Source organism: Furipterus horrens, unplaced genomic scaffold, assembly GCF_987537825.1.
Source record: "Furipterus horrens unplaced genomic scaffold, mFurHor1.1.pri manual_scaffold_2, whole genome shotgun sequence".
NCBI classification, from domain to species: Eukaryota; Metazoa; Chordata; class Mammalia; order Chiroptera; family Furipteridae; genus Furipterus; species Furipterus horrens.
The window spans coordinates 209,085,831-209,110,122 of NW_028327172.1; the positions used below are offsets into that span (position 1 = coordinate 209,085,831).

General features: G+C 38.6%; 1 protein-coding gene and 1 long non-coding RNA gene across 2 annotated transcripts in view; one reads left to right on the top strand and one right to left on the bottom strand.

Annotated features, from left to right (window-relative positions):
• The window catches only part of NCAPG (non-SMC condensin I complex subunit G), a 32,421-nt gene extending 15,489 nt beyond the window's left edge, over positions 1 to 16,932 (bottom strand). The window contains 12 exon segments of the mRNA XM_090267037.1: positions 522 to 632; positions 3,442 to 3,621; positions 3,932 to 4,021; positions 5,380 to 5,503; positions 6,169 to 6,309; positions 10,099 to 10,248; positions 10,737 to 10,929; positions 12,468 to 12,552; positions 12,843 to 12,988; positions 14,934 to 15,162; positions 15,609 to 15,809; positions 16,692 to 16,932. Of these exon segments, the coding sequence (XP_090123163.1) occupies positions 522 to 632; positions 3,442 to 3,621; positions 3,932 to 4,021; positions 5,380 to 5,503; positions 6,169 to 6,309; positions 10,099 to 10,248; positions 10,737 to 10,929; positions 12,468 to 12,552; positions 12,843 to 12,988; positions 14,934 to 15,162; positions 15,609 to 15,809; positions 16,692 to 16,802 (1,761 nt within the window). The 5' untranslated portion in view covers positions 16,803 to 16,932.
• Positions 16,933 to 17,091: 159 nt separating this feature from the next.
• On the top strand, positions 17,092 to 24,291 carry LOC150020320 (uncharacterized). The gene is made up of 3 exons (XR_016509123.1): positions 17,092 to 17,238; positions 18,772 to 18,849; positions 23,753 to 24,291. It is a non-coding gene; the product is annotated as an uncharacterized LOC150020320 (long non-coding RNA).
• Position 24,292: the final 1 nt, after the last annotated feature.

A 24,292-nucleotide genomic window follows, 5' to 3' on the forward strand; every position in this document is an offset into this window, starting at 1 on the left:
AACGTGGCTACTAGACAATGTAAAGTCACGTGTAGTTTGCATTATATTTCTATCACACAGTGCTGTTCCGGAGTCCTGCAGTATTTATGTCCCTAAGCCTAGTAAGATGGAGATTACCTGTAAGGGGCTACTTATGTAAAGTCTTTTGAATATATAGTAATAAACCCCTTTCACAGGGGTATCTTTCCAAATTTTTATATATAGCAAGATTCCAGAACTTAAATATTCTTGCTGTTATTTCCTCTTACTATACAAAGAATTAAGATATTCTGTAACTCTTTCTAGCATAAAATAATTTTTTCAAAATTTTAAAGGAATAACTATTTCCCAGGTCCTTTACTTGCATTATTTTAATTTAATCCTCACAATATGATTGCAGCCACTGAATTATTTTTTACCATTTATATTTATCAGACATTTAAAGCGGTCATCTTTTCATTCTTTTGAACCCCAAGGAACATATTACTTATAAAATGAGGAAGGAGCGCACTGACATCAAGCTTCAGAGGCCGCCAACATACCAAAGAGTCAACGATGCCGTTCATGGTCGCACTTATCCCTGCTGAAGGGGACATGTGCTTCAACAGTTCGTAACACAAAATCAGACATTTCTGTAGTGTTTCAGCATCATCCTAAAGTGAAACACAAAATATTCAGCATTAGGAGGAATATCTACTGCACACCCCTTAAATGTCTGCCTTCTGAGGGTTTTCTTTGCCTTCTCTTTCTTTAATTCCATTTTCTCCATACCATTTACCCCCATGCCCTCTTGTTTCTTCTAAGGGACCGCGCCTCTGACACACCCGGGCCTCGCAGCCAGTTATACGCCCCCATGTGCCATCTGTGAGCTACACCGGCTTTCTGGGTTTCAGGTTCTTATACACAACTGCTAGAAGACATTTTCTCTTACATGGTCCACAGACTTCTCAACCTGAAAATGTCCAAGAGGGAACTAACTCATCATTACCCAAATCCCTCCTCCTCCTGTGCTATCTCCATAAATATCACTGTCATCTACCCAGTTGTCCAAACCAAAGGACGAGCAAACATTCTTGACTCCCTCTTCTCCCTCTAATTCCTAAATACTCTCAAATCTACCACTGCTTTCCACATCCACTACTATTACCTTTTTCAGACTGCACCTGCCTACAGCATTTTCTTAATGATTCACTGCAGAGAGACAACACGGAGCACACGAAACGCACAAATCTAAAGCCACTTGCCTGGGTTTGAATTCTGCCTTCACCATTTACTGTCTGTATGACTTCGGGCAAGTTACTTGCCTTCAATAACATGAGAATAATAGTACCAACGCCATAAAGGTTATAGTGAGAATCAAGTACATTCACATTTCTGAGGTGCTTGAAGCAGTGACTACCACAGAAAAAGCATCCTGCTTATATTACTTTTATTCAAATCTCAAGTTAAAACATTTTTCCTCCAGGGATGCCCACACACCCAACCTGGGTTAGGTACGTAAAAGGGAAAACCACTGCATAAAACTCCTATACTTTTCTGACCATAGCATTTATTATGCTATGCTCTAATTATTCTATAATAGATTTATAACCCTTAATTAGGAAAAATGAACATGTAAATCATCAAAGCAGGTCAAGTTACACAGATGATATTAATCATGGTAGACTACACCTGTTAATATTTTCCTAATTCAGACCTGCAGGGCTTTTTTTTTCAGTTTGTTAATACATTTTCATTTTAAATGTGCTCCTCAAATTGAAGAGCCTATAATGACTCAGACTTTGTCAAACCAAAGAAATAAGCTGCTAGCCATGGAAATAAAACACAGCACACTCATCGGGAGGCGGGGCGTTAGCGTGGGGAGGTCTGTGGCGAGAACTCAAGGACAGAGCGTGCAGAACGCGTTTGTGCGCTAACTCGTCCCTCGCCAGCCTGCCTCTGTAAGAACGCACTGCCCAGCACCTCCCAAACCTAAAGGACAATACTACAGAAGGTCAGGTCCTAAAGGACCTCCTGAATTAAGTTAATATCACAGAGTACAGTAATGGAAACCATTCTATCTTATGTTAAATACGACTAGTTTGTCAAATATAACTAAGTGGAAAAAAAGGCTCTGGAAATTTAGCTTTAAATGTTGCTAGACGTAGAAGCTTACTACTTCATTGCAAACAAAGCTATTTCGCTTCTTCTAAAAACAAAAGTACAGTCACATGCCACATACTGTTCAGTCAGCGATGGCCCACGGACGTCCCACAGCGGTCCCTTAAGACCGCAGAGGATTACACGCAGCTCGTTTGCCACGTGGAAAGAAGAGGCTGGCGCTGACTAGGTGCTGGATTTACTGCCGGCGCTGGGCGGTCTGAGAGGCCCAGCGTGCTGGCTCCTCACTGCGCATCGGCCAGTGGCTGGGCCGGGGGTCGGCCAGGCGGGTGGGGAGAAGGCGGGGAGCGGGGAAGCCGGGGGGCCAGTCCCCGCCTGCGCACACAGGCACACACGCGACACAGGTCGCGCGCGCAGCACACAGCCCTGGGCACAAACTCCCTTCCTGCCCCTCCATCTCTTTATTCTTCTTCCTCCCAGTCCTGCTTCCAGCTCACTGCTCTCCCTCTCACTCTCTTGCTCACTGTCGCTCCACCCCTTCTCCCTCTCATTTCCCATCTCAAGCTTTATCTCTGCCTCTTTCAACACCCGCCCTCCCCTTTTCTTCATTCCCTCTCCCCCCTCTTGAGGCGCACTCTCCCGCAGGTGGCGACAGCGCGCACACGCTTGCTCTGTCACACCGTACTTTTCCTGCGCCTTTCCCGTGTTTAGATATGTCAACACTTAACACTGTATCATATTATAGCTGCCCCCAGCATGCAGCAGGCACAAGCCGCACAGGCCTGTCACCGAGGGGCAATATGCTGTCCCCCATAGCCTGGGTGTGCGGTAGGCTGTGCCATCAGGTGTCTGCAAGTGACAGTCGCACGATGGTACAATCACCAATCACATTGCTCAGAAGTTATCCCTGTTACGTGATGCATGACTTAGTTATGCTTTAAAATATATGTGTAAACGGTAGGGTTACCACTGAAATTATTTTCCTACCAACAAAAAGGTCATGAGTCCTCCACAAATAAGGGAAAGATAAGTAAATCGATAGATGCCTTTTCCTTTTCTGAACCATTTAAGACAAGCCAACCAACAAGAAGGAAACCGTTAGAAGGCAAGGAAGACTTTAGATTCCAGCGATTAGCACTTGAGAGCAAACAAAGTCACAGCTACAATAATTAAAGTTAATTAAGGCTTTCAAAGCTCAAAATAGAAAGGAACAAAAGGGCAAAAAATATTTCTGTATTAATTCATGGTACTGTTAAAAATCCCTCCACAGTGAATACATTCTGGCAGCTTTCTGAGTTAAGAAAACAAGGTTCAGCTGAGATAAATAACAGCTGAAATTTGGTATAAAGAAGTTATCTATACCTTCTCTCCATGGACTTCTTTAATTTCAAGCTGCTCTGTCTCTTTCAATAGGTTTACTCTGGCATCTTCTAATGCTTTTATTTGTTCTTTTAATTCTGATGCTTGATTAAAATCCTGTAAGGTAATGCAATTTTCCAAAGCTTCTTTGGCCTCAATAAGTTTAACTTTTATTTCAGCCATCTAGGAAAGATATAAATTGACTGTGTAAATACCAAACAAAACTATTAATATGAAAATCTGTAGCAAACCGAGGAGTACAATTTAACATCTCAACTTCCCAGAAGTTCATCAGTTGGGCATATACAAAGTTGTAGTCTTCCTGAGACAGACCAGCAAATCTTTCAGAGGGACATAATCTGGTAACATTTTAGACCCTCTTATAGTTTAACAGTTAGTCAGTAATTTGTGAGAACAATTCTGGACATGTACAGCAAGAGGGAATGAATGACTACATTAGATTCAGTATTTCTTTAATTTAGAAGAAATTTACCTTGAGTTCTTTCTTTCTTGCTTCAGCTGGATCATTTTTAACACCATCAGTAACAATGGGTGCTCGAATCTCTGAAATAATTTCTGAAACCTGATAAATAAAGTTATAATTCAGAGTACATGCTTTAATACATATTCTATTTCAGGAAATGAAATCAAACTGCTACATAAAACCCCAATTAGGATCCACAATCTTTTGAAAAATAGAGCCAAATATACAAGTAAAAATGGCACACATTCTCTTTGCAAGACAACATTAGAAAAAAATTATCAAACAATACATCTGACTAAAAAACTCTAAGATTATGGGAAGATAATAGGCACACAGATCTTGAAGATATGTTCTCTTCTCTGCCTAAAATCTTTATCTCTCTCCCTTGTTCAACTCCATGGCAGCTAAACATAAAAAATAGAACACTCATTTATTGTTCCTTTGGATATACAATGCATAAATAATGACACATAACTAAAGACCTTCCTTTCAGAGCCACTCGAGTTGGCAGAGTCAAGACTGAATCCCAGACGAGGATACTTGAGCAGACACTGGAGAACCACCCACTGGGAATGCTATAGAAGGGATTTATGTGTAAGTATGTGTATATCAGGAGGGGCTGGAAAAGACAACCTCTGAATTAACTTACACCGCTGAGATAGTAGGACTTTATGAAAAGCAATGATACGGGTTTATCTTTTTGACTGCCCCAGAGAAAGTAACACTTGGCAACAGTAATATTATGGTAACATTTATTTCTGTATTTACAAATCAGTTTATGAACATTATTTCATGGACTAATGAAAGGTAGGTTTTATTGTTATTCATATTTTGCAGACAAGTAAAAAAAAATTATTAAAGATAAATAACTTGCCCCAAATCACAAAGCCATAAAGTGCCATAGAGGATTTGAACCCAGGTCCGTAAAACCTGAGCCAGCTCTCAAACACTCCGGTGACCCATGCCCAAGGTTGCCTCTTCCCTAACCTGTCCCATTTCAAACTGATACAACACAGTGGTAAGTATGCTAAGAGAAGGAAATGATTCCTTCTTAATAATAACAACAATACATTATCCTTTTAATTGATTTTATTCTTTTTTTCATAATTTATTTTTTATTGTATTTTGTTTTCCATTGCCTTTTGTCCCCCTATACGCTCTCCCACCACCACCCACCCCGCTCTCTCCTGCAGTCACCACACTGCTGTCCGTGTCCATGAGTTCTTAGGAGAGGCTATTTTTTAAAATGTGTGTGTGTGTGTGTGTGTGTGTGTGTGTGTGTGTGTGGTTGTGACAAAGAAAGAGAGAGATTTGGATTTAAGTTTAAAAACTTGATTAAGAGACAAAATTAAAACAAAGGCAGTTAAAGACAAAACAAAAAGTACTGAAAACTAAGACAATCCTCAGTCACTGGCCAAAACCTCTCATCTTTACCGAAAATGAAAGAAATTACTTACAACTTGCGTTCTCTTATTATCATCCATAATGATATGAAGCAGCCTCTCAACAAGAAAAGAAACCAGGGATATCGAGGTGGTAGGCACAGTAAGAATCTCCTGTAAAATAGCCAGCAGTCTTTTCCTAGATTCAAAAAAAACTTCTTAAATTTAAACATGACAGTAGAAACACTTTTTATCTCTAACATTTCACCTGTTCTGCAGACTTAAACCACATTTGTCTCAGTTATTTTTTATATTTATCACTACAGGTACAAAAATATATGTACAGATTTTAGGTCAAAAATTCATGTTCTGTAAAAAAATAATTTTTACATATCACCTTACAATCTTACATAAATCAACATGATGAAATGACAAAATACCAGAAGTGAATGAAATCTCTTAAGACAGTATTACTAGCCCTCTCTGTCATAAAGGCAAACAGATTTTTAAGCATAAACCTGCAATTTCATTGACTTCCTCTGAAGAAAATGAATTAAGACCTCATATATTTTATATTTTTATATAGACACACATTCACATATACAGGGGGAAGGAGGGAAAGGGTAAGTTTTCTGTTATATATTACACATATAAGAGGAAAGAGAATACTTTTCATAGGCTGGTTTATAGTAGTGAGTAAGCAAAACAGTTTATTCTTGCATTATTTATTATTGTGTTATTTTCCGCACAAATAACTGTGAGCCTACTTTTGCCTACCCCTGTATATTTAATTATACAGTAACAAGACAGTATTTCAATACAGGATTCGAACAAAGTAGAACTAGAGTTAACATTTAGATGTACCTTCCTCCTTCTTCGCTGGTATCCAAAGACTTGATAATTAGAATCAGTTGCTGACCTATGAACTCTTTTGTCATCAAATGTCCAATGTAGGCAAAATCATTTCTCTGTTCATCATTAACAACTGGAATGCTCTGAATATAACTAAAACAAGAATTAATAAAATGCAGAACGTGTTAAGAAACATTAAACAGCTCCCCATCAGGTCAGAAAAGGGTCTTTTTTCAGTTCACATTAATCCAAATATATGGATATTTATACCACATACTAATTTGGTCTACAGAGTAAATTTTACACTATTGTCAGGAACTTTTTTGTAAAAAAACTTACTGGTTGAATCAAAAGAATTTGGAAAATGTATTTTCATTAAAGATTCAGATTTCCTATGAGAAATTTTCAAAAGGTACATATTTATATGTCTCAAACTGGTAATTATTTCATCGTCAGTAGTATTTGATAGGGGACCAGTCCGCGTGGCAATGGTGAATGTAGCTCAGCCCTGGCTCAGAAAACCGACAGGCGCAAGGCGGCACGCAGGGGCCAGCCCCGCATTTCAGCTTTCCGTGGGAATTGGGCCTGCGTTGTATCTATAATGCTTAAAAGCTTGCTTTTGCTAAAAGCTTCCTCACCCTGAGCTGAAAAACAACTGAGGTTTAATGTATAGCTTTAAAGCAACTTCTCAAGGCCTATTCTGAACTGTTTTAAGGACAGGCTGTAGCCAGATCTCCCAACCTTATCGTTTCCTTGCATGTGCAACATTCTTTTTTCTTCATTATCTGTAAACAACAACCATCTAAAGCTACCTCAGCAAAGAGATTGGTAACTTTGTTTGATGTGATCCCCGGGAAAGGAATAAAAGCCTGTCCAGGCAAGGGTCGTGGCGCTCTCACTGATTTAGAGAGTGGCCATTTTGTCCCTTTTCTCCACTGGGTTAGCGCAGTCCGTGTGCTTTTATTCGTCACATCAACAACGCCACAGACACTGCTGGTCGGAGTCCGCGACAGTATTCTTATGTTTTTTATTTTTCTATTACAACTGATATTCAATATTAATTTACATTAGAATATCACTAGTATTCTCAATTATAAAGTTCTGAATCCCTTCTCCAAATCCAGTTTCATAAAGAGCTAGTCTTCCATCATCATACCTAATTAGCCATCATTTTGTTTAAAAGAATAGTAGTGTCCGGCCGGGTGGCCCAATTAATTAAGAGCATCATCCCAAAAGGTTGTGGATTTGATTCCCGGTCAGGACACATACCTAGGCTGTGGGTGCAATGCCCGGTCAGGGCACATACGGGAGATAACTGATCAATGTTTCTCTCACTCATCTCTGAATCCCTTCCTACTTTACCACAGCTTTAGCACAAAGCATAGCATCAAAGAGTGGTTGTTTCATTAATATATAACAAATCCTGAACTGTATATATGTAACTTAAAATGGAACCACCCATTTTCATTACTATGAAATCATTTCTTTTTAACCATTTGTAAAAACAGTCATTATAATGAAGTGATCACTCATTTAATATCCCTGATTCCTCAGATAACAGAAAATTGTTTCATATCAGAATTAAGTCACTAACTCTTCCCGCTAAAAAATGCGTGAAAATTATTTGAGATTATCACCAAACAATTTTCCCATTTAATTTTTTTTCTGTACCAGAGTATATTAATCCTATCTAGCAATACTGCTCCAAAAAGAAAATAATTCTATTTCTCAAGTCTTCTTTAAGTAATAATTAAAATACTTTTAAGTTTTCCTCTCTAAGTGAAAAAAAAAAAAACAAGTTGACTGAAGTTATTTCAAAACTGACAGATTAAGTGACAAAAGTAATAGAATAAAGAATTAAACTCTTTACATGTCAATATTAACTAAGAATTAATCAATTTGTGGAGCAGTCCTTCAGGAGGGGTTTTCCTCTACAATATTTAAACATTGATATGGCTCTGTAGCTTCATCGCAAGATGTCGATTCAACACGGGAGGAGACATACCATGTCACTCCCGAGTCGGACTGCACAGCCATTCTCGGCGGTGCGGATAGACTCTTGATAAGCTACACCATCGTCTCTCGAGACGGACGGCTGCCGACGACGACGATTTAAACATTGAACATTACTTTTACATTAATACATATTACTTAGCATTATTATCAAACTCATTCTTTGGAAACATTTCAACATGATCCAAACAACATTATAATGAACACTCATTAAATTTAAAGCCTGAAATAATTACCATTAAAACACTTAGTAGATTCACACATGTTTTTCATGATGTTACTATGAGCTCAAGCTTATAACTTTCCATATTGGCTCACATTTAAGAAATTTATCTTGGATTTAAGATTTTGCATACAATATTCAAATGCATTTACAGCTTTGCTCCCTAACCATTATAAGTAAAAGCAGAACAGTATATGTTAGACAAAGAAAATTCAGGCCCATAATTCATATTATAGAGAAGCTTTGATATATGCACCAAAAGCATAAAAATCTACACACTAGCTCTGGTTGGTGTGGCTCAGTGAATTGAGTGCTGGCCTGTGAACCAAAAGGTTGTCAGTTCAATTCACAGTCAGGGCACACGCCTGTGTTTCAGGCCAGGTCCCCAGTTGGGGGTGTGCAAGAGGTGACCACGCATTGATGTTTCTCTCCCTTTTTTTCTCCCTCCCTTCCCCTCTCTAAAAAGAAAAATAAGATCTTTAAAAAAATAAATAAATAACACACTAATGTCTATCAAAATATATATAACGTTTGGCCCAGCAATTCCACTTCTGGGAATCAACCCCACAAAATCCCGATATACATAAAAATGTATAAGGAAGTTTAATACACCTTTAATATCAGTGAAAACTGTAAACACTTAAAATGCCCATCAACAGAGGAGTAAATTAAATGATACCACCACACTATGGAATAATATGCTGTTAAGATTGTGACAGATTTATATGCACCACCATAAAATGATCTCAAACATCACTAATAGTTAAAAAAATTATGTATAGTGTGCTTTATTTAAAAAAGCATTTCTGCCTTTAGTATATGTATATGCAAATGTAGAGAAAGGTTTGAAAGTGTGTACCCCAAATTGTTTAGCTGTTAACTCCAAGGAAATCAGTGAAATTAAGGAATTAGAAGATAAAAGAGGAAATTCCACATTTTTATTCTATATTCATCTGTATTGGAATTTTGACAAGAATTCATTCATGCTTCACTTGTACAGTTTTAAAGTAAAATAAGTAAAAATTAGAGTAATTCAATTAAGTTTTTTAAAAGTACATCTTGAAAAAAATTTTTTAAATAAAAAGGCAAATAGTACCCGTTTTAATTAAATCTAAAACTGGCCACAAACACCCACCCTGTTAGTTGGAAAACTAGGGCTCCTAGACCAGATGCAGCCAACTGCTTATTTCTCTACTGCTGGCAAGCTAAGGTTTTTGCATTTTTAAATAAGTTGTTTAAATACACACACACACACACACACACACACACGAAAATATTTACGTGTGTAAATATCTACATGTGAAAATTAAACAAAATTCAAATTTTAGCATCAATAGATCAACAGTTGCATGTGTCTTGGCTGCTTTTGCATTGTCACAGGAGAACTGATTCACTGTGACAAAGTCAGTGTAGCCCACAGACTCTAAAATATTCACTTTCTGGCCCTTAGAAGAAGTTTGCTAACCAATTTCAGAGTAAGATATCCTCAACTTTATGGAGAATGTACATAATCACATCTTAACAATTTTCAGGAAATGTCCCTAAACATACTGACTGGACTCTTTCTTCAGAAAGACAATGTGCATACCTGTCCCAAAAGTGTGGCTTTTAACCTAATCCTAATCAAGCCCGTCTCTGAGGGAGGGGCCGGGAGGCTGGCACAGACAGCAACACGAGTACACGCCAACCCAAAGGAAAAGACTTACCTCAGTAAATACTCGGCATATACCACGGGCTCTGGCAAAATCTGCTCCAAAACTTCTTCACCTTCATCTCCTTTTGATTTTAAATATTCACAAAGGGCACGCCAATACAAAGCTATTTCAGGAGTTAGTGTTTCAATTGGAATCAGTTTCCTTCATTGAAAAGGGAGAAAATAAGAAAAAGAATGATCTTAATACCAAGTTAAAAATTTGAACTAAATAGAAAAATGGAAATAAGAAGCAAACTAGATCTGTAACCACCAATCTTTTAAAAACTGCAAAGTCGTTAAGTTAACCACAAAATAATTAAAAAATTTTAGACCAAAAAAATAAATCAAATGAGCAAACATACTATAAGGATGCATGTTGTTGAACTTTTCATGGTAGGCTAATGCAAAACTCAAAAGTAACAAAATGAAAAAAATATAAATAAATGCAGCTAATGTAGTCTATGATAAAGTCATGAGTTCTTACACCGCAGAGAAAAAAGAAAAAATGACATTCATCTGAGTATAAAAATAAGGATAGATAAAAAGTACTGATACAATCTGAAGTAATGGGAGGAGGAGGCTAATATTCAGTGTAGAAGTTCATCAGCATCACATTCCAATAATTCCAATGATAATGAATACTTTATATACCTGTCATTGTTATTTTTACAGATCTCTGCCAGTTCATTGAGGGGCGTCACTGAAAATAAGGCGTTGAGAACAGAGACCGCCACTTCGGAAGAATTTTCCACATCCAGCCGATGGAGCAACTCCAATATGTTCCCTTCAGTGAAACGCAGCCAGCCTTGGAGAAGGTGCTTCTGCGTCGCTTGCTTCACGGCTTCTGTTAAGTCATTTGAAACACAGGCAAGCAGAGGCTCTCTCTAGCTTCCACTGCCCGTATTTTTTGTTTTCATTAATTTACCAGATCAGTCTTAATGTAAACTTGATACTTACCGTAGAAACGGGAAGGGACTAAGAGGCAGAACAAAGCATATGAGGAAAAAATAGAAATACTGCAAAAAGCACTATAAACAAAAATAAAACCGCTCAGAAGTAAATACACAACCACTAGCGCCACCTCGCACGCCTTCTGCCCTAGGCACGTTGGGCTTCCGGTCTTCGCCTAGGCTACGCAGTACCTGTGATTTGTTTCACTGGTTGACCGACTTCTCTATTACACGTGATGCTATCTGCAGTAGTGAATCATACAAGTATATACGACTGAACAAACCTTATTCTTAGTTTTTAAAGCCATCCTAATCATTACTCCTGTGACAATTAATGTTATCAAACTGAGGTTTTCTTGCTACAGCAAAATTAAGCCATTTTAGCCTTCTCAGGGATTAGAAATCTAAACTAGATCATTCTTCATCATTCTTGTAAGCAGATTCTCTAGTTTTAACATGGAAGAAAGAAAAAAAAGAAAACTAAGAAAATTATACTAGTTTGAGCATTCCTAATTGCTGTTTCCAATGCACAGGACACATTCACAGCAAGATATACCGGGAGGACCCAGAAAAAGCCAATATTTATTTATAAAAAAATCTTTATTTACCCTTACATGTTTAAACTTCAGTCACCTTCAAAGTACTCTTTGATGCAAAACACCCATCAAGACTTTTCCACTGCTCAAAATAGTTTTTGAACTCATCAATTTTGTTGCCTTTTTAGGGCTTTCACTTTGGAAAATGTTTTCCTTTGAGGCCTTTTTTATCCATGGGAAACAGAAAAGTCACCTGGGGCAAGATAGGATGAATAGGGAGGGAGGGGGATAGGGGTCATGGCGTTTTTGGTCAAAAACTGCTGAACACTCAGCGTGGTGTGGGCAGGTGCACTTGTAAATCACCCATCATGAAATGGGCAAACGCATTGAAAGAGTGTTCAAAAATATAATTCACTGAAGCCAAACATAGCCTCTCACAAAAACACCAGCTGGTGCACTGATACAGATGGGTTCCTAGAACACTCAACTAGCAAGGAGACCTGTACTTACAAGGGGCCTGCCCTCCAGAAAATAATTCCGGTTTTCTGGGGGTTCCCCGTGACCCCCCATACACAAAGGGGACAGATAGCATTTTAATAAAGGAGAAAGTGCTGAAAAAGAGTTCATGCTGTTTCTGATGTAAATTAGCTCCACAGCTGTAAGCTATAGTTTCTCCATTTGTAAAATGCAGGAAAATTGAAGCAAACTCTGCTCCTTCTAAGTATTAAGATCTTTAACTTTAGGAAATGTTTTCTATACAATACACCAAGATAAATTTCTACAGGCTGTGGAAGTAACAGGCTTATTTGACTTAATTTAAGATACCTATTTCCTAAATCTTTTCCATCTGAACGCAAAATCTACTTAAGTTTTGTATATAAAGACATCTATCTTACCTGATCTGTCATTAAGACCTTGTTGAAGGAGCATTACTCTCTGAGCAATGGACATAGTTCTCAGATGCACCTTTTCAGCTAAAACCTTAAAGAGATAATAATAATAAAAAGATGGTAATTAAACTCAGCACAGTTTACATATTTCACAACTAGTAATAACCCCTTCCTCTAAGAAACTTACCCAGAATCTCCCAAAAAATTAATATCTGGTAACACATTTAATGCAATAAGATTCTACCTAAATTACCTCTACGCTCCATATGTGAAAATCTCAATTAATGAAATCATTATTTCCCAAATATTTTTTTTAAAGTATTTTAAAGATATGGCTTTTTGACTTTTAATATACCTACACAAGATATTGAACTTATTTACCTGATAAGCCTGCTTTCTGACAGCAACTTTCACATCTTTGGTGCGTCCTACAATTTTTGACAAAGTCTTTGCTGATGGCACAATACATGATAACACTGCCCGCCTAACTTCTGGATTTGAATCATTTTCAATCATCGTAGCATATGCTAAAAACAGAACAATATATTTTAGTACATTAAAGAAAAATTATTTCTTTAACCATAGTCATAACAGAGCCACAATGTGACATTTAATAGTATCTTCAAAAGGATTTAAAAATTTATCATTTTTTAGTCCTACACATTTAAGTTTAGCTGAAGATATTTTTTTTTTTCCTATCAACTTCCCTTAAAAAGGATGGAATGGGAAATTACTCAATGGACTGGGAATGAAGGCTAAAACAAAAACAAATAGCACTCAAGATCATGGAAACTCATCATTAAGACTGTATCTCGCATACTCTTCAAAATTTAGAAGAATGTCTAGGATAGCAGGCAGTTGATTTTTATACTAATATGGCTTTATAAATGACTCATTACTATTTTGATTTTTTAAATGAGTTCTACAAAGAAATAATTTCTGGTTTTACTCACTAAAATAAAATCCACTCCTGAATTTATATGTTTATTCACCTCTACTTCTCAACTTTTCCTAGCTTTATAAACAAGTACATATTGACTATTAAACATATTTTCTACATTATTGTGTGCATCATTTAACACCAAAAATATCAACTACCACCAATTATCAAAATTGATTATTATGCTAGTAACAGGAACAAAGACAAAAATGAACAGAACAGTGCCCAAAATGTACTTAGGTTATCTTTATGAGCCCAGAGATAAAGATTGCTTAAATGAAAGATAAAAAGTGCAAATCATAAAGAGATTGATAATTTTGACATTAGGAATTCTGTCCAACAAAAGACACCCCCAAAAGAATTAAACAATAAACCATCTAAAATAGGAAGAAATCTATAATTCACATAACCGAAGAATTTCTTCAGTATAAAGATCTCCAATAAATCAATAAGATAAACCAAGAGAAAAATAGGCAGAACACATTAACAAGCATTATATAATAAATATAATTGGCTGTTAAGTACACAAAAAGATGAATAATGCTATATGTCATACAATCAGATAAAGAAAAAAGTTAAACTCTGACAATACTAAACATTGGAGCGGATATGGATCAATGAATACTTGTATGCACTTTTTTCCCCCAAATCTCACCAGAGGATATATATTCATTGATTTTAGAGAGGAAGGCAAGGAAGGAGAGAAGAAGAGGGAGAAACATCAATCTGGGGTACAAGGGGGAACACTGATGGGTTGCCTCCCATATGCTCCCCCACCAGAGACTGAACCCACAACCTAGGCACATGCCCTGACTGGGAATCCAACCCATGACCTTTTGGTGCACCCAGCAACGCTCCAACCAGTGAGCCCCACAGGCCAGGGCAACTAGTATACATTTTTATTGGGAATATTAATTTGTAAACTGTTTTACAGAACTCTTGTATCTTAGCTAATAAAGCTGAATGCACATATATATCCTGGAAAAACTTTAACCTATGCACCAGAAACCATTTGTAAGTTCACAGAAACAACACCGTTTTTTAAGAGCAAAATAACTGAAAACAACTAGAAGGTCCATCGATATTAGAAATAAACTGTGTTACATGTGTAACACAGGATGCTACAAAACAGTAAATAAACAGATTAATATGGATGAATGCTACAATTAGAAGTAATGTTGAGAGCACAGAAAAATATAGTATAATGCATATAGCATGCAAAATGATATGCAAAACTTAACACTATTTAGAGATACACACATGTAGTTAATTGCTTAAACGAAAAGACAAAAGAATTCACCCAAAATTCAAGATAATCATGACCTCTGAAAGAGTAACGTAACTGGGGTGGGATAGAAGTTAGGCTCCAAAGTTACTACTGATGCTCTAGTTTTGAACTTGAGTGGTGTCTCCTTGGGTTTTTAAAAATCACGCATATATCCTTTCATATAGATGGTTGATAATAAAAAAATTCACCTCCTGAGAAATTAACAGTCAACAAACCTAAAAACAATTTAGGTGGCTACACATACCGGTAGACACTGAGCACTCCTCATCTTTGGGATCCTGAAGGCGTGAAAGAGCCAGCACTGCCTGTAACCTCACATTTGGGATTTTATCTTTCAGTCTAACAAGCATGGCTTTCTTAATTTTATCAAACAGATCATCATCAATCTGGGCATTTTCGGGCATACTTCCCAAGAGCTTGTTTATGAGTTGGCACACTCTAAACCTCACTGCGTTGCTGTTTGCTTCATGAGACTGAAATGGAAATCATCAAAATTTCGTTACATGCCATCACTAAAGAATCACACACCATTCGAGTTCCATGCTACCTCGATCCACATGCATACTAAAAACACATTCCGAAACGTCTCAAACTATACAGTCTCACGTATTTGCTAAATTAGAAGCCTATATCCATTCCTCTTTATAGGCACTCTTGCTTTACCTTTAAAATAAAGACCTCATTTCAAACAAATGCATGAGAAAACTGGTTTAGAGAGATCATTAAAAATTTAATGCTGGAGTTATTTTTAAAAGTCCCCCTTTGGATCTTAACGCCAGTTCTAAGATTTCCGATAAAAAGCAGACATTGTCTCATTTACCAGATATTTCCATCTCTAAAATAGACAAACTCCCATAGCCCTTTCAATACAGTCAACTTTTCTGCGATGACTTCTCCCAAGTTCTAGTCTGCATAATACCTTTAACAGAAAAGTAAACAAATAATCCAGAATGCCGCCGTCTTCCTCTTCATCATCCTCCGCGTCCGACTGGTGGAACGAAGTCACGAACTTGGCCGCAAAGTCTATGGCCCGCTCCACCACGGGCTCCCGTTTATAGACGACCATGGCATATTTTAGGTAATGGACGAACTCCTCGTGAAAAATTGTCTTATCCTCCAGCTGAAAGACAAAAGAAACCAACCCTCCAGGGGCTGAGTTCTTTTCCCAGCGTCGCCCTGGGACTGCTGCCGGCGTCAGCCCTGACTCCGACTCGTTATTTAGTAAACTCTGAACTATCCAAACCATCAAAAGGGAAATAAATCTGCACGGATGTCTCTCCCGAGAGACGTACTTCTCCCGGGTTGAAAACAATCGTGAATCGGGGAAAGGATTCCTTTTTCACCCCCAATATCCCCGAATTCTCAATATGCCTTGGCACCGGGTTAGCAAAAATACGCTTCATGAACCCAAGACCAGCAGGGGCTTTAATATTTTGTCATGTTAGCCTTACTATTATTGCACAGAAACTTGCTTCTGACAGAAACTTCACATCCAGTCTCAGGGCTTTCACGTCCTGGTCTGTTGACTTACGATTTTTCTCGGACCCCAGGGTAATTTATTTTCCCGAAATTCCTTGCCCTATTCTTCTCACGGCTCCACTCCAAACAAACAGCATTTACGTGAATAGGAAGAGCTAGATCCTTATCATTAATTTGCTATTCGGGGATTCGATTCAATTTAACGACGGGGAGCGGTTAGACTAGGGTGACTGACGGTCGCCGTTTCTGACGCGACCTCAGGGACAAGCGTTGACGCGGAGCACCCTCTGGGGCCCGGCAACGGGCGCCCGGCCGCCTCGGAGCTCGGAAACGTTTCTCCCCAAGTTCATCGTCTACAAAGGATTAACGGTCCGCGCCGGAGGCCGCTGTGGAGAGAGGGGATGCCCGAGATCCCCCTCAGGCCACTAGGGCAGGAGGCTGGAGGTCAGAGCGACTACTCTGGAGCGACACGCGAGGGCGAGAAGCAGCGGCGACCGGGAGCCTCCGGGTCTGGCGCGCTTACCGTGCGGTAGGTGCGGCTCAGCGCCACCACTAGCTTCGCCTGGTTCTGGTGCGGCTGCTGCGCCAGCTGGAAGGCCTCCTTAATCGGTAGCAGCTTCTTCTCCACCCCCATGATGGCGCGACTCCGCGAGGACGAGCCTTGTCTGCGACCGGCTGCAGCGGGACCGACAGACCACAAGCCAAATTCCCAACCTCTCCAAATCCTCAGCTGCCGGCCGCTGGGCACCCGGGGCGTGGTTACCGCCTGAGCGTTTAAATATCTCCCGCGGGAGAAGGAAGTCCCGCGAGACTGCCGCGATAGGGGCGGGAGGAGAGAGCGGGAAGAAACGGCTCCACCCACCTCAAAAGCTGCGGTTTGGACGCATGCGCTGAGGGCTTTAGCCGTTTTCCTGGTGAGAAGCGGCTTTTCCAGAGGGGGCGGCGGGGGGCGGGGGGATTGTTGGCGTGCCCGGAAGTGGTCCCTGATGCGAGGGCGAGCGGAGTGGTGCTAGGCCTAGTCTGGTCGTGCGGCAAGGCGTGAGGAGAGAGAAAGGAAAGATCCTCCTTGGGTGAGCACAGGGAGTCTGCAGAGGGGAATACCGCTGCTCCTCCGGAAGGGGAGCCGGGAGGAGGGGTTTGCTTGGAGATCCGTCGAGAAGGGAAAGATAGAGGGGGGCACCGGAGCGCGAGGCCGCGGCCTGGCGTTTGCCGAGAGGAGAGGCGCTGAGGGGGCCGCCCCGGGGTCTCGTGGCGGAGGTCGGCCGCCGTCTTTGTGAGGCGCGGGCCCTGGCCTGGAGGAAGGAGGCGAGCGAGGGAGGCAGGCCGCGGGCGGGTGCGAGGGGAGGCGCTGTTGGGCGTAGACCGAGAGGGCCCGGCTTTCGAGGCCTGGTTCCCAAAGGTGCAGAGCGGCCGCGCACCCGACGGAGAAGGGCAGCGGTTGGGCTAAAGGAATTTGGAGCAGCAACGAAGCCCTTAAACTTTTTTTAAAATGGAATTGTGTCGGATCAAAAGGAGCGTCTCAGTATCCCCAGCCGCCTAAAGAAGTGGGAGATTACAGAGCCGCCCGCGCATCTTCTTCCTTTCGAACCTCCCCCTCCCCCCTGTAGTAACGGGTTTTTCTGAAGTGACTGTTAATTTTCGTGTACTAACGGTATATGACATCTTTGAATAAGTATACGGGATCGCTTTCACGTCCTAATAGGACTATTCAAATATGCCGCTTTCTGCCATCAGTATCTTTTTAAGGCTTATTCCTATTGATAGAATCACACCTTACATCCGTGGACCCTGCTGTGCCGGACACTGGCCGGAGCATTTTACTCCATTTAGTCTTTACAAACAACCCCTGCGAGGCCACCTCTGTCTCCTCTCAAGATGAGGATACTGGGGCGCAGGGGGCCCTCGTGTTCCGTGGCAGGAATGTGCCCTAAGTTCTTCGTCCGTTCTCTTGCTCCGTATCCCTGATTCCTGACACGTTACAGGTCTTCAGCTGATAATGAATAAGGAAGCATTCGCGTTGCCCATCATTTCAGAATGATCAAGATGTCTAGTTTCTGGAAAAGCATGCTAGCCTCATCAGCTGGAGCAAAAGTATGGGGGCCTGGGAACGCATGGAGAGTGCTGATAACGTTTATAATCTCGCCATAGCGGAAATGTATTGAAAGAGGATGCCTGCAGAGGTGTGATGAAGGAAACCTAGAAAAGGACATTCATTTTTTTAAATCTAAGTATATCCAAAATACCATTTCCACACGTCAACATAATAAGTTCCATTTTTTTCCTGAGTCCTTGAGATTGGGTATTATTTTACACATTTGGGTATTATTTAACCACATTTCCAGTGCTCAGTTGACACGTAGTGCAAGGGGCGACAGTATTAGATAGTACGGAACTATTCTTATTTTGGGAACCTCTGTATATACCATTTGTTTTTTATGTGAAGGCTAACGATCAACTAAAAATTAGAACCGACTAACATCTGTAGGCATTTTCTTATTTCGTGGCCTTTAATTGCTCAGCTGTCTATGCGTTAGGTGCCTGCTACCTTTGTTTTCTTTGGCTGTGACGTGTCTAACCATGTTTTTTTCTTTACTGTATTTTAGTTGGCTGTCTCACCACAAATGAGATGACTTCATACAATTTTGTCACTTACTGAAGGATGAGGCATCTCGCCACCAGAGGTCAGCCTAACTATTTTAATTAGCTTTTATTTTTTAGGATTAATACTTTTTCTGTTCAGTATTTTTTGAACATATAATCCGGGGAAAAAAGTTTTTAAGATTGCAAAAATGAAAAGATAACCTTTTCAGTGGGAGAAAATAATTTGCAAACCATATATCCCAAAGGGGGTTAATATCCAGAATATATAAGGAAATCATACAACTCAATATAAAAAATTTAAAAATTTTAAAAAATCGAAAAAGTGAGCAAAGGACCTGAATAGACATTTTTCCAAAGAAGACATGTTAATGGCTAACGGGCACATGAAAAGATGCTCAGCATCACTAATTATCAGGGAAATGCAAGTCAAAACCACAATGAGATTACACCTCACACCTGTTAGGGTCACTATTATCAATAAGTAGAAAGAAAACAAATGTTGGCAAGGATGTGGAGAAAGGGGAAACCTTGTACATGTTGGGAATGTAAATTGGTACAGCCATTAGAGAAAGCAGTCTGGCAATTCCTCAAACAATTAAAAATACAACTACCATGTGATCCAGCATCCTCACTTCTGCGTATATATTCAAAGGAAATAAAGTCACTATCTCAAAGGTACATCTGCACTCCCATGTTTATTTCAGCATTTTTCACGGTAGCCAACATGGAAACAGCCTAAGAGTCCAACAGGGATACAAATGTGAGATGCCCACACACACAATGGAAGATGCAGTCTTTTAAAAAGAAGGAAATCCTGCCATTTGCAATACCGTGAGTCAACCAGAAGGATGTTCTGCTAAGTGAAAATGAGGCAGACACAGAAAGACAAATAGTACGTGATCCCACTTATGCGTGAAATCTAAAAAAATTAAACTCGGTAACAGAAAGTTACCAGTAGCCCGAGTGGGAGTAGGCGGGTGAAAGAAGTGGGGAGATGCTGGTCAAAGGTTAACTTTCAGTTACGTGTAAGTTCTAGAGACTTAATGTACAGCATGTTAACTCTAGTTATTAGTATGTGTTCTTGAAATTTGTCAAGAAGAGATAACAAAACTAAATCTGTACGGCAAGCCTCTTTAGTTCTGAAATTACAGAAAAATCCTTAAAAGTAAATATACATGGGAGTATATAGAGTAGGTGTGGTTAATTCAGTTTTGTCATGGGAAAACCACGCACATGAAATGTAAGGGAACTACAGCAGTGATGGGCTCACTCCAGAATTTACATACGCCTGCAAAGAAACTTTGTCTTATTTCTGCTTAAGTCGAGTGAGCCTTTTAAGCGTGTTTTGAGTAACACAATGACTGAAATGTACTCAATCTTACAGATGGAATTTGGTTGAAATGAAAATAGTAAAAATATAAGAGGACAGAAGAATTAAAAGCCAACAGCTTCTCCTGTCTCAATAAAATACTTATGGTATGTTTTGAATTTTCTTTTTCAGATTCAAATAGGTAATATAAACTTAAAAAGTATTTGCATTCATGTTTCTTCTTGATGAAGTTATAAGTTCCCTTTATATTGTTTTAGTAGCATCATCTTTTTGATTCTGCTTTTAAAAACTTTAATGTACCTTTATCCAACATAATACCAAGTCACTTAAACATAATTTAGGAATTTTTGTTACCCACACATAAATATAGAACATACTTGTTACTTATAGCAGGCCTTCATGCATCATTCCCTCATTAACTGTTTTCAAAAACCTTGCTAAACCCCTAATATATGCCAGACGCTGCTAGGAACTTAATTAGATAAAAAAGACTGCATAGAAGCCAGAGAAGTGCTATTCTTTAGAGGAATATTCCTGATATGAAGCCATACCCATATGACCTTACACAAACTTAGTGTGTATTTGAAACTAAAAGCTGTTTATTTTGGAAGCCACTCCTACAGAATGGCATAAATGGGATTTGGTATTTTGGTTTTTGCTTTTTTCACTTAGAGCTGTGCCTTCAGTCCAGCCATATGCAGTGTATACTTCTAATTGCTTTTACCACATTTAACCTGTCCACTCCTCCAGTGATGGAAACCTCAAATGCTTCTAATTCCTTAGCATCAAAGGTGAAGAAGCATCAGAATACCTGCTGGTGTTATGAGAATTACTTTGCTGTACATACCAAAGAGTAGAATTTCTGGGGCATGAGATGTACCAATAGTTTGGCTAAGTAGTGCTACCAGATGCTCTTCAGAAAGGCTTTTCCAGTCTATAATCGCTGGTTTCTAAAGGGGTTCCTTTAGCCTCCTCACTAACACTTGATATTGTCTAGCTTTCTAATTTTTTACCAAACTAATGGACTAATATCACTTAACTCATATGGTTAATGGCTTGTAGCTTTTCCCTTCTGTAAATTGAATACTTTTGTCCTATCTTTAGTTCAGTTGAGAAATGATTAACTTTGATGTGATTGAATTCATTATTTTTTGGTCTTGTGATTTACGTTGGGAAAGGTATTTATGGAATGCATTTTCTAGTTAGTATTACTAGTATACAACTTAAGAGGGTTCAAATCTTTGACTCTTATCAGTAGATGTGTGAGCTTGGGCACATAGCTTAAGCCTTGTGTAAATGGGGACAGTGAAAGTACCTATGTTATAGGGTTTGTAGGAGAATTTAAAATGAGTTAACATTTATGTAGTTTCTAGAACAGTACCTGGCTAGTAGTAAGTGTTATAGAAATAAATTAATGAATACTTCTGGGTGGTTAAGCTCAGATCCAGAAACTTCGTTGAGCTCTTTCATTTGCTGTAGTAGTTTATATGTTACTCTCCTTTTAAATTAGATGACTGTATCACCTGTAAATTAATAGCTTTATCTTTTTTTTCCAGTTCTTACACTTGTCATTTGTTCTTTTATTATAACATTGATCAGTATCGCTCTTCATGGTCATCCTCATGTAATTTCGTTGTTTAAGGGAATATATCTAAAGTTTCTCATTAGGATAATATTTGCTGAAATTTTCAGCTGATAACCTTACCAAGTTTAGAAAGTATCTTTTATTTTCTGCTTTATTTCATTACTGTAGTGACATGAATAGAAATATTCTGAAGTTGAGATATACTTGCTTTCCTGGGATAAACTTTACCTGATTATAACATATTTTTCTTTTCTTTAATACATTATTAGTCTCACTGGGTAATATTCGGAAATTTTGCAAGTAAAATGAGCCTATATTTTTCTTATTTGGTTCATATTTAGATTTAGAATTAACACTTTATTATTCTCAAGGAGAGCTAGTCAGTTTATATACATTTTTCTTTTTTCTAGAAAAGCTTATATAAGATAGGCATGAATTTTTAGGAATTAGTGGAACTCACTTATAAAACCATAGGGCTCTGGTGTTTTTAATAGGAGATTGTTACCTTTTCATTTTCTATAATACTTTTTAGTGTGTTCTATTGAAATTATTTCTTCCTGTATTAATTTTAGTATTCTAGAATTTAGCCTTTTCGCCTAGATTTTCTCATTTTAGCATATATTTGTCATGTTTTATATATTGTTATTTTTTTAAGTCTTCCTTGATAAATCTTACCAGTTTTTTTAATTCATATCTCAGAAAAAAATTCTTTTTATCAGTTTTCTCTACCACTATTTTATATAATATTTCATTTCTCCCTTTATTATTTTCTTCCTGCTTATTTTGCTGTTGCTCTTTTCCATTATCTTGAATTGAATTCTTGTGGATATTTAAATTTCCTTGTATTAAAAGCTATGAATTTCTTTTAGGTACTGGTTTGGCCATGTCCCACAAATTATGCCTTGCGGTTGGTTTATTTTATTACTCAGTTTTAATATTTCTTAATATTATTTATAATTTCCATTTTAAGCCATGAATTATTTAGGTCCCAACATCGGATTACTTTTAACTAACACTTAATATCTACTTTTATTGCATTGTGGTCAGATAATTTGGTGTGAATGAAATATCATTCGGAGTATAGTTTTACTTTATAACCTAATGCATGATCTATTTGTGTGTGTGTGCACTCAGATATCTGTTGTTTGGTATAGAGTTCTGTTTATAACATCATTTTGTTCAACATCACTTTGTTATAACATTGATTAGATTGTATCAAGTAGCCTATGGTAACATCATTTTATTAATTGCAGAATCCATTAATGACATTAAGTAAGGATTTAACTGTATGTCACTTTATTCAGTTGCTTTTACCAGTATTATTGTCCATCTTTGTCCCTTATAATTTTTGGCTTAAGATCTTTGTTGTATATTGAGATTGCTATCCCAGCTTTATTTGGGTCCACAGTTACCTGATATATCCTTTTTATTCTTTTATTTTTGACCTTTCTGTGTCTTTTTGCTTTAAAATGTCTTTTTGTTTGCAGGGTATTATTGAATCTTGTGTTTTTTAATCCAGTCTGAGTGTCTGCCCTTTAATTTTGAGTTTAATCTATTTACATCCAGTGTAATTCCTACTGTATTAAGATTTATCTCGTACCTGTAGAGTATGGTCATATGAACCCAACCTCTGGGGTCCCAGCACAATCCTCTAATATCTAGCAACTCTACAAGCAGGACAGGTCTCCTAAAACTAATCCCACCAAGCACATCTAAAGGTAGAAAGATAAACATAAAAGAATTTCTATAGCTCTCTATTCGGAGATTGGGACATAAGGGTCCTGTTTTAGTGGAAGTAATTTTCTGGGCTGGAACTGCATATTTAGAAACAAGCTGGCCCATGTATGTGCTAACAAAGGATTCAAATGGCCCAGGCTTGCCTTCCCAATTTGTGATTTTAGTAACCATTCCAAATAGGAAAATTGCCTAAGCCAATGAGATAGATATGGGAAAGCCAAGAAGGCTTTGTTTAGCATCCATGTTCTTGGATACTCATAGTTAGATGGATTATAATGTTACCTAGTGCTTTCAGGCTTTAATATCATGTGTCTAGTCTTCTCATTCACAGGTTAAGGCTACCTTTCCAGATAGTCCAGCAGCTAAGTCACCAAGGGCATTTGCACCACCTACAGAAAACATCGGATCCATGCGCACCAGATGTTCTTGACAACTCATCCCACCATCCCTCTGCACATGAATTGCACCAGCCGACTCTGAAGGCAACCACCGAGTCTCTTTTCATTACCAAGTAGATATAATACCCTGACAACAAAACAGAGAACACAAGTGTCTCTTCACAGTATCACGACCAGTTGGGACCACACTAAGAAAATCAGCTTGCCTAGATGAGGACCCTTTCTCTTCTTGGGTAACCAGGATATAAAGGAGAGACTCTGGCCTGTGCCACTGGTAAGTGACTAACACTTTTACACACTGAACTGGTCCTGAGAACTGAGATGTCTTCTTTGTAAGTCAAGAATACACAACATGATCTCGAAGAATTGCACAGTGGTGCAAGCCAGAGGCCTGCTGTGTGTATAACTGGACTCGGAAACAGGCAAGTTAATCTTGTTGAAAGGATTTCCCATCTCTTGTTTCTGTTTGCCAG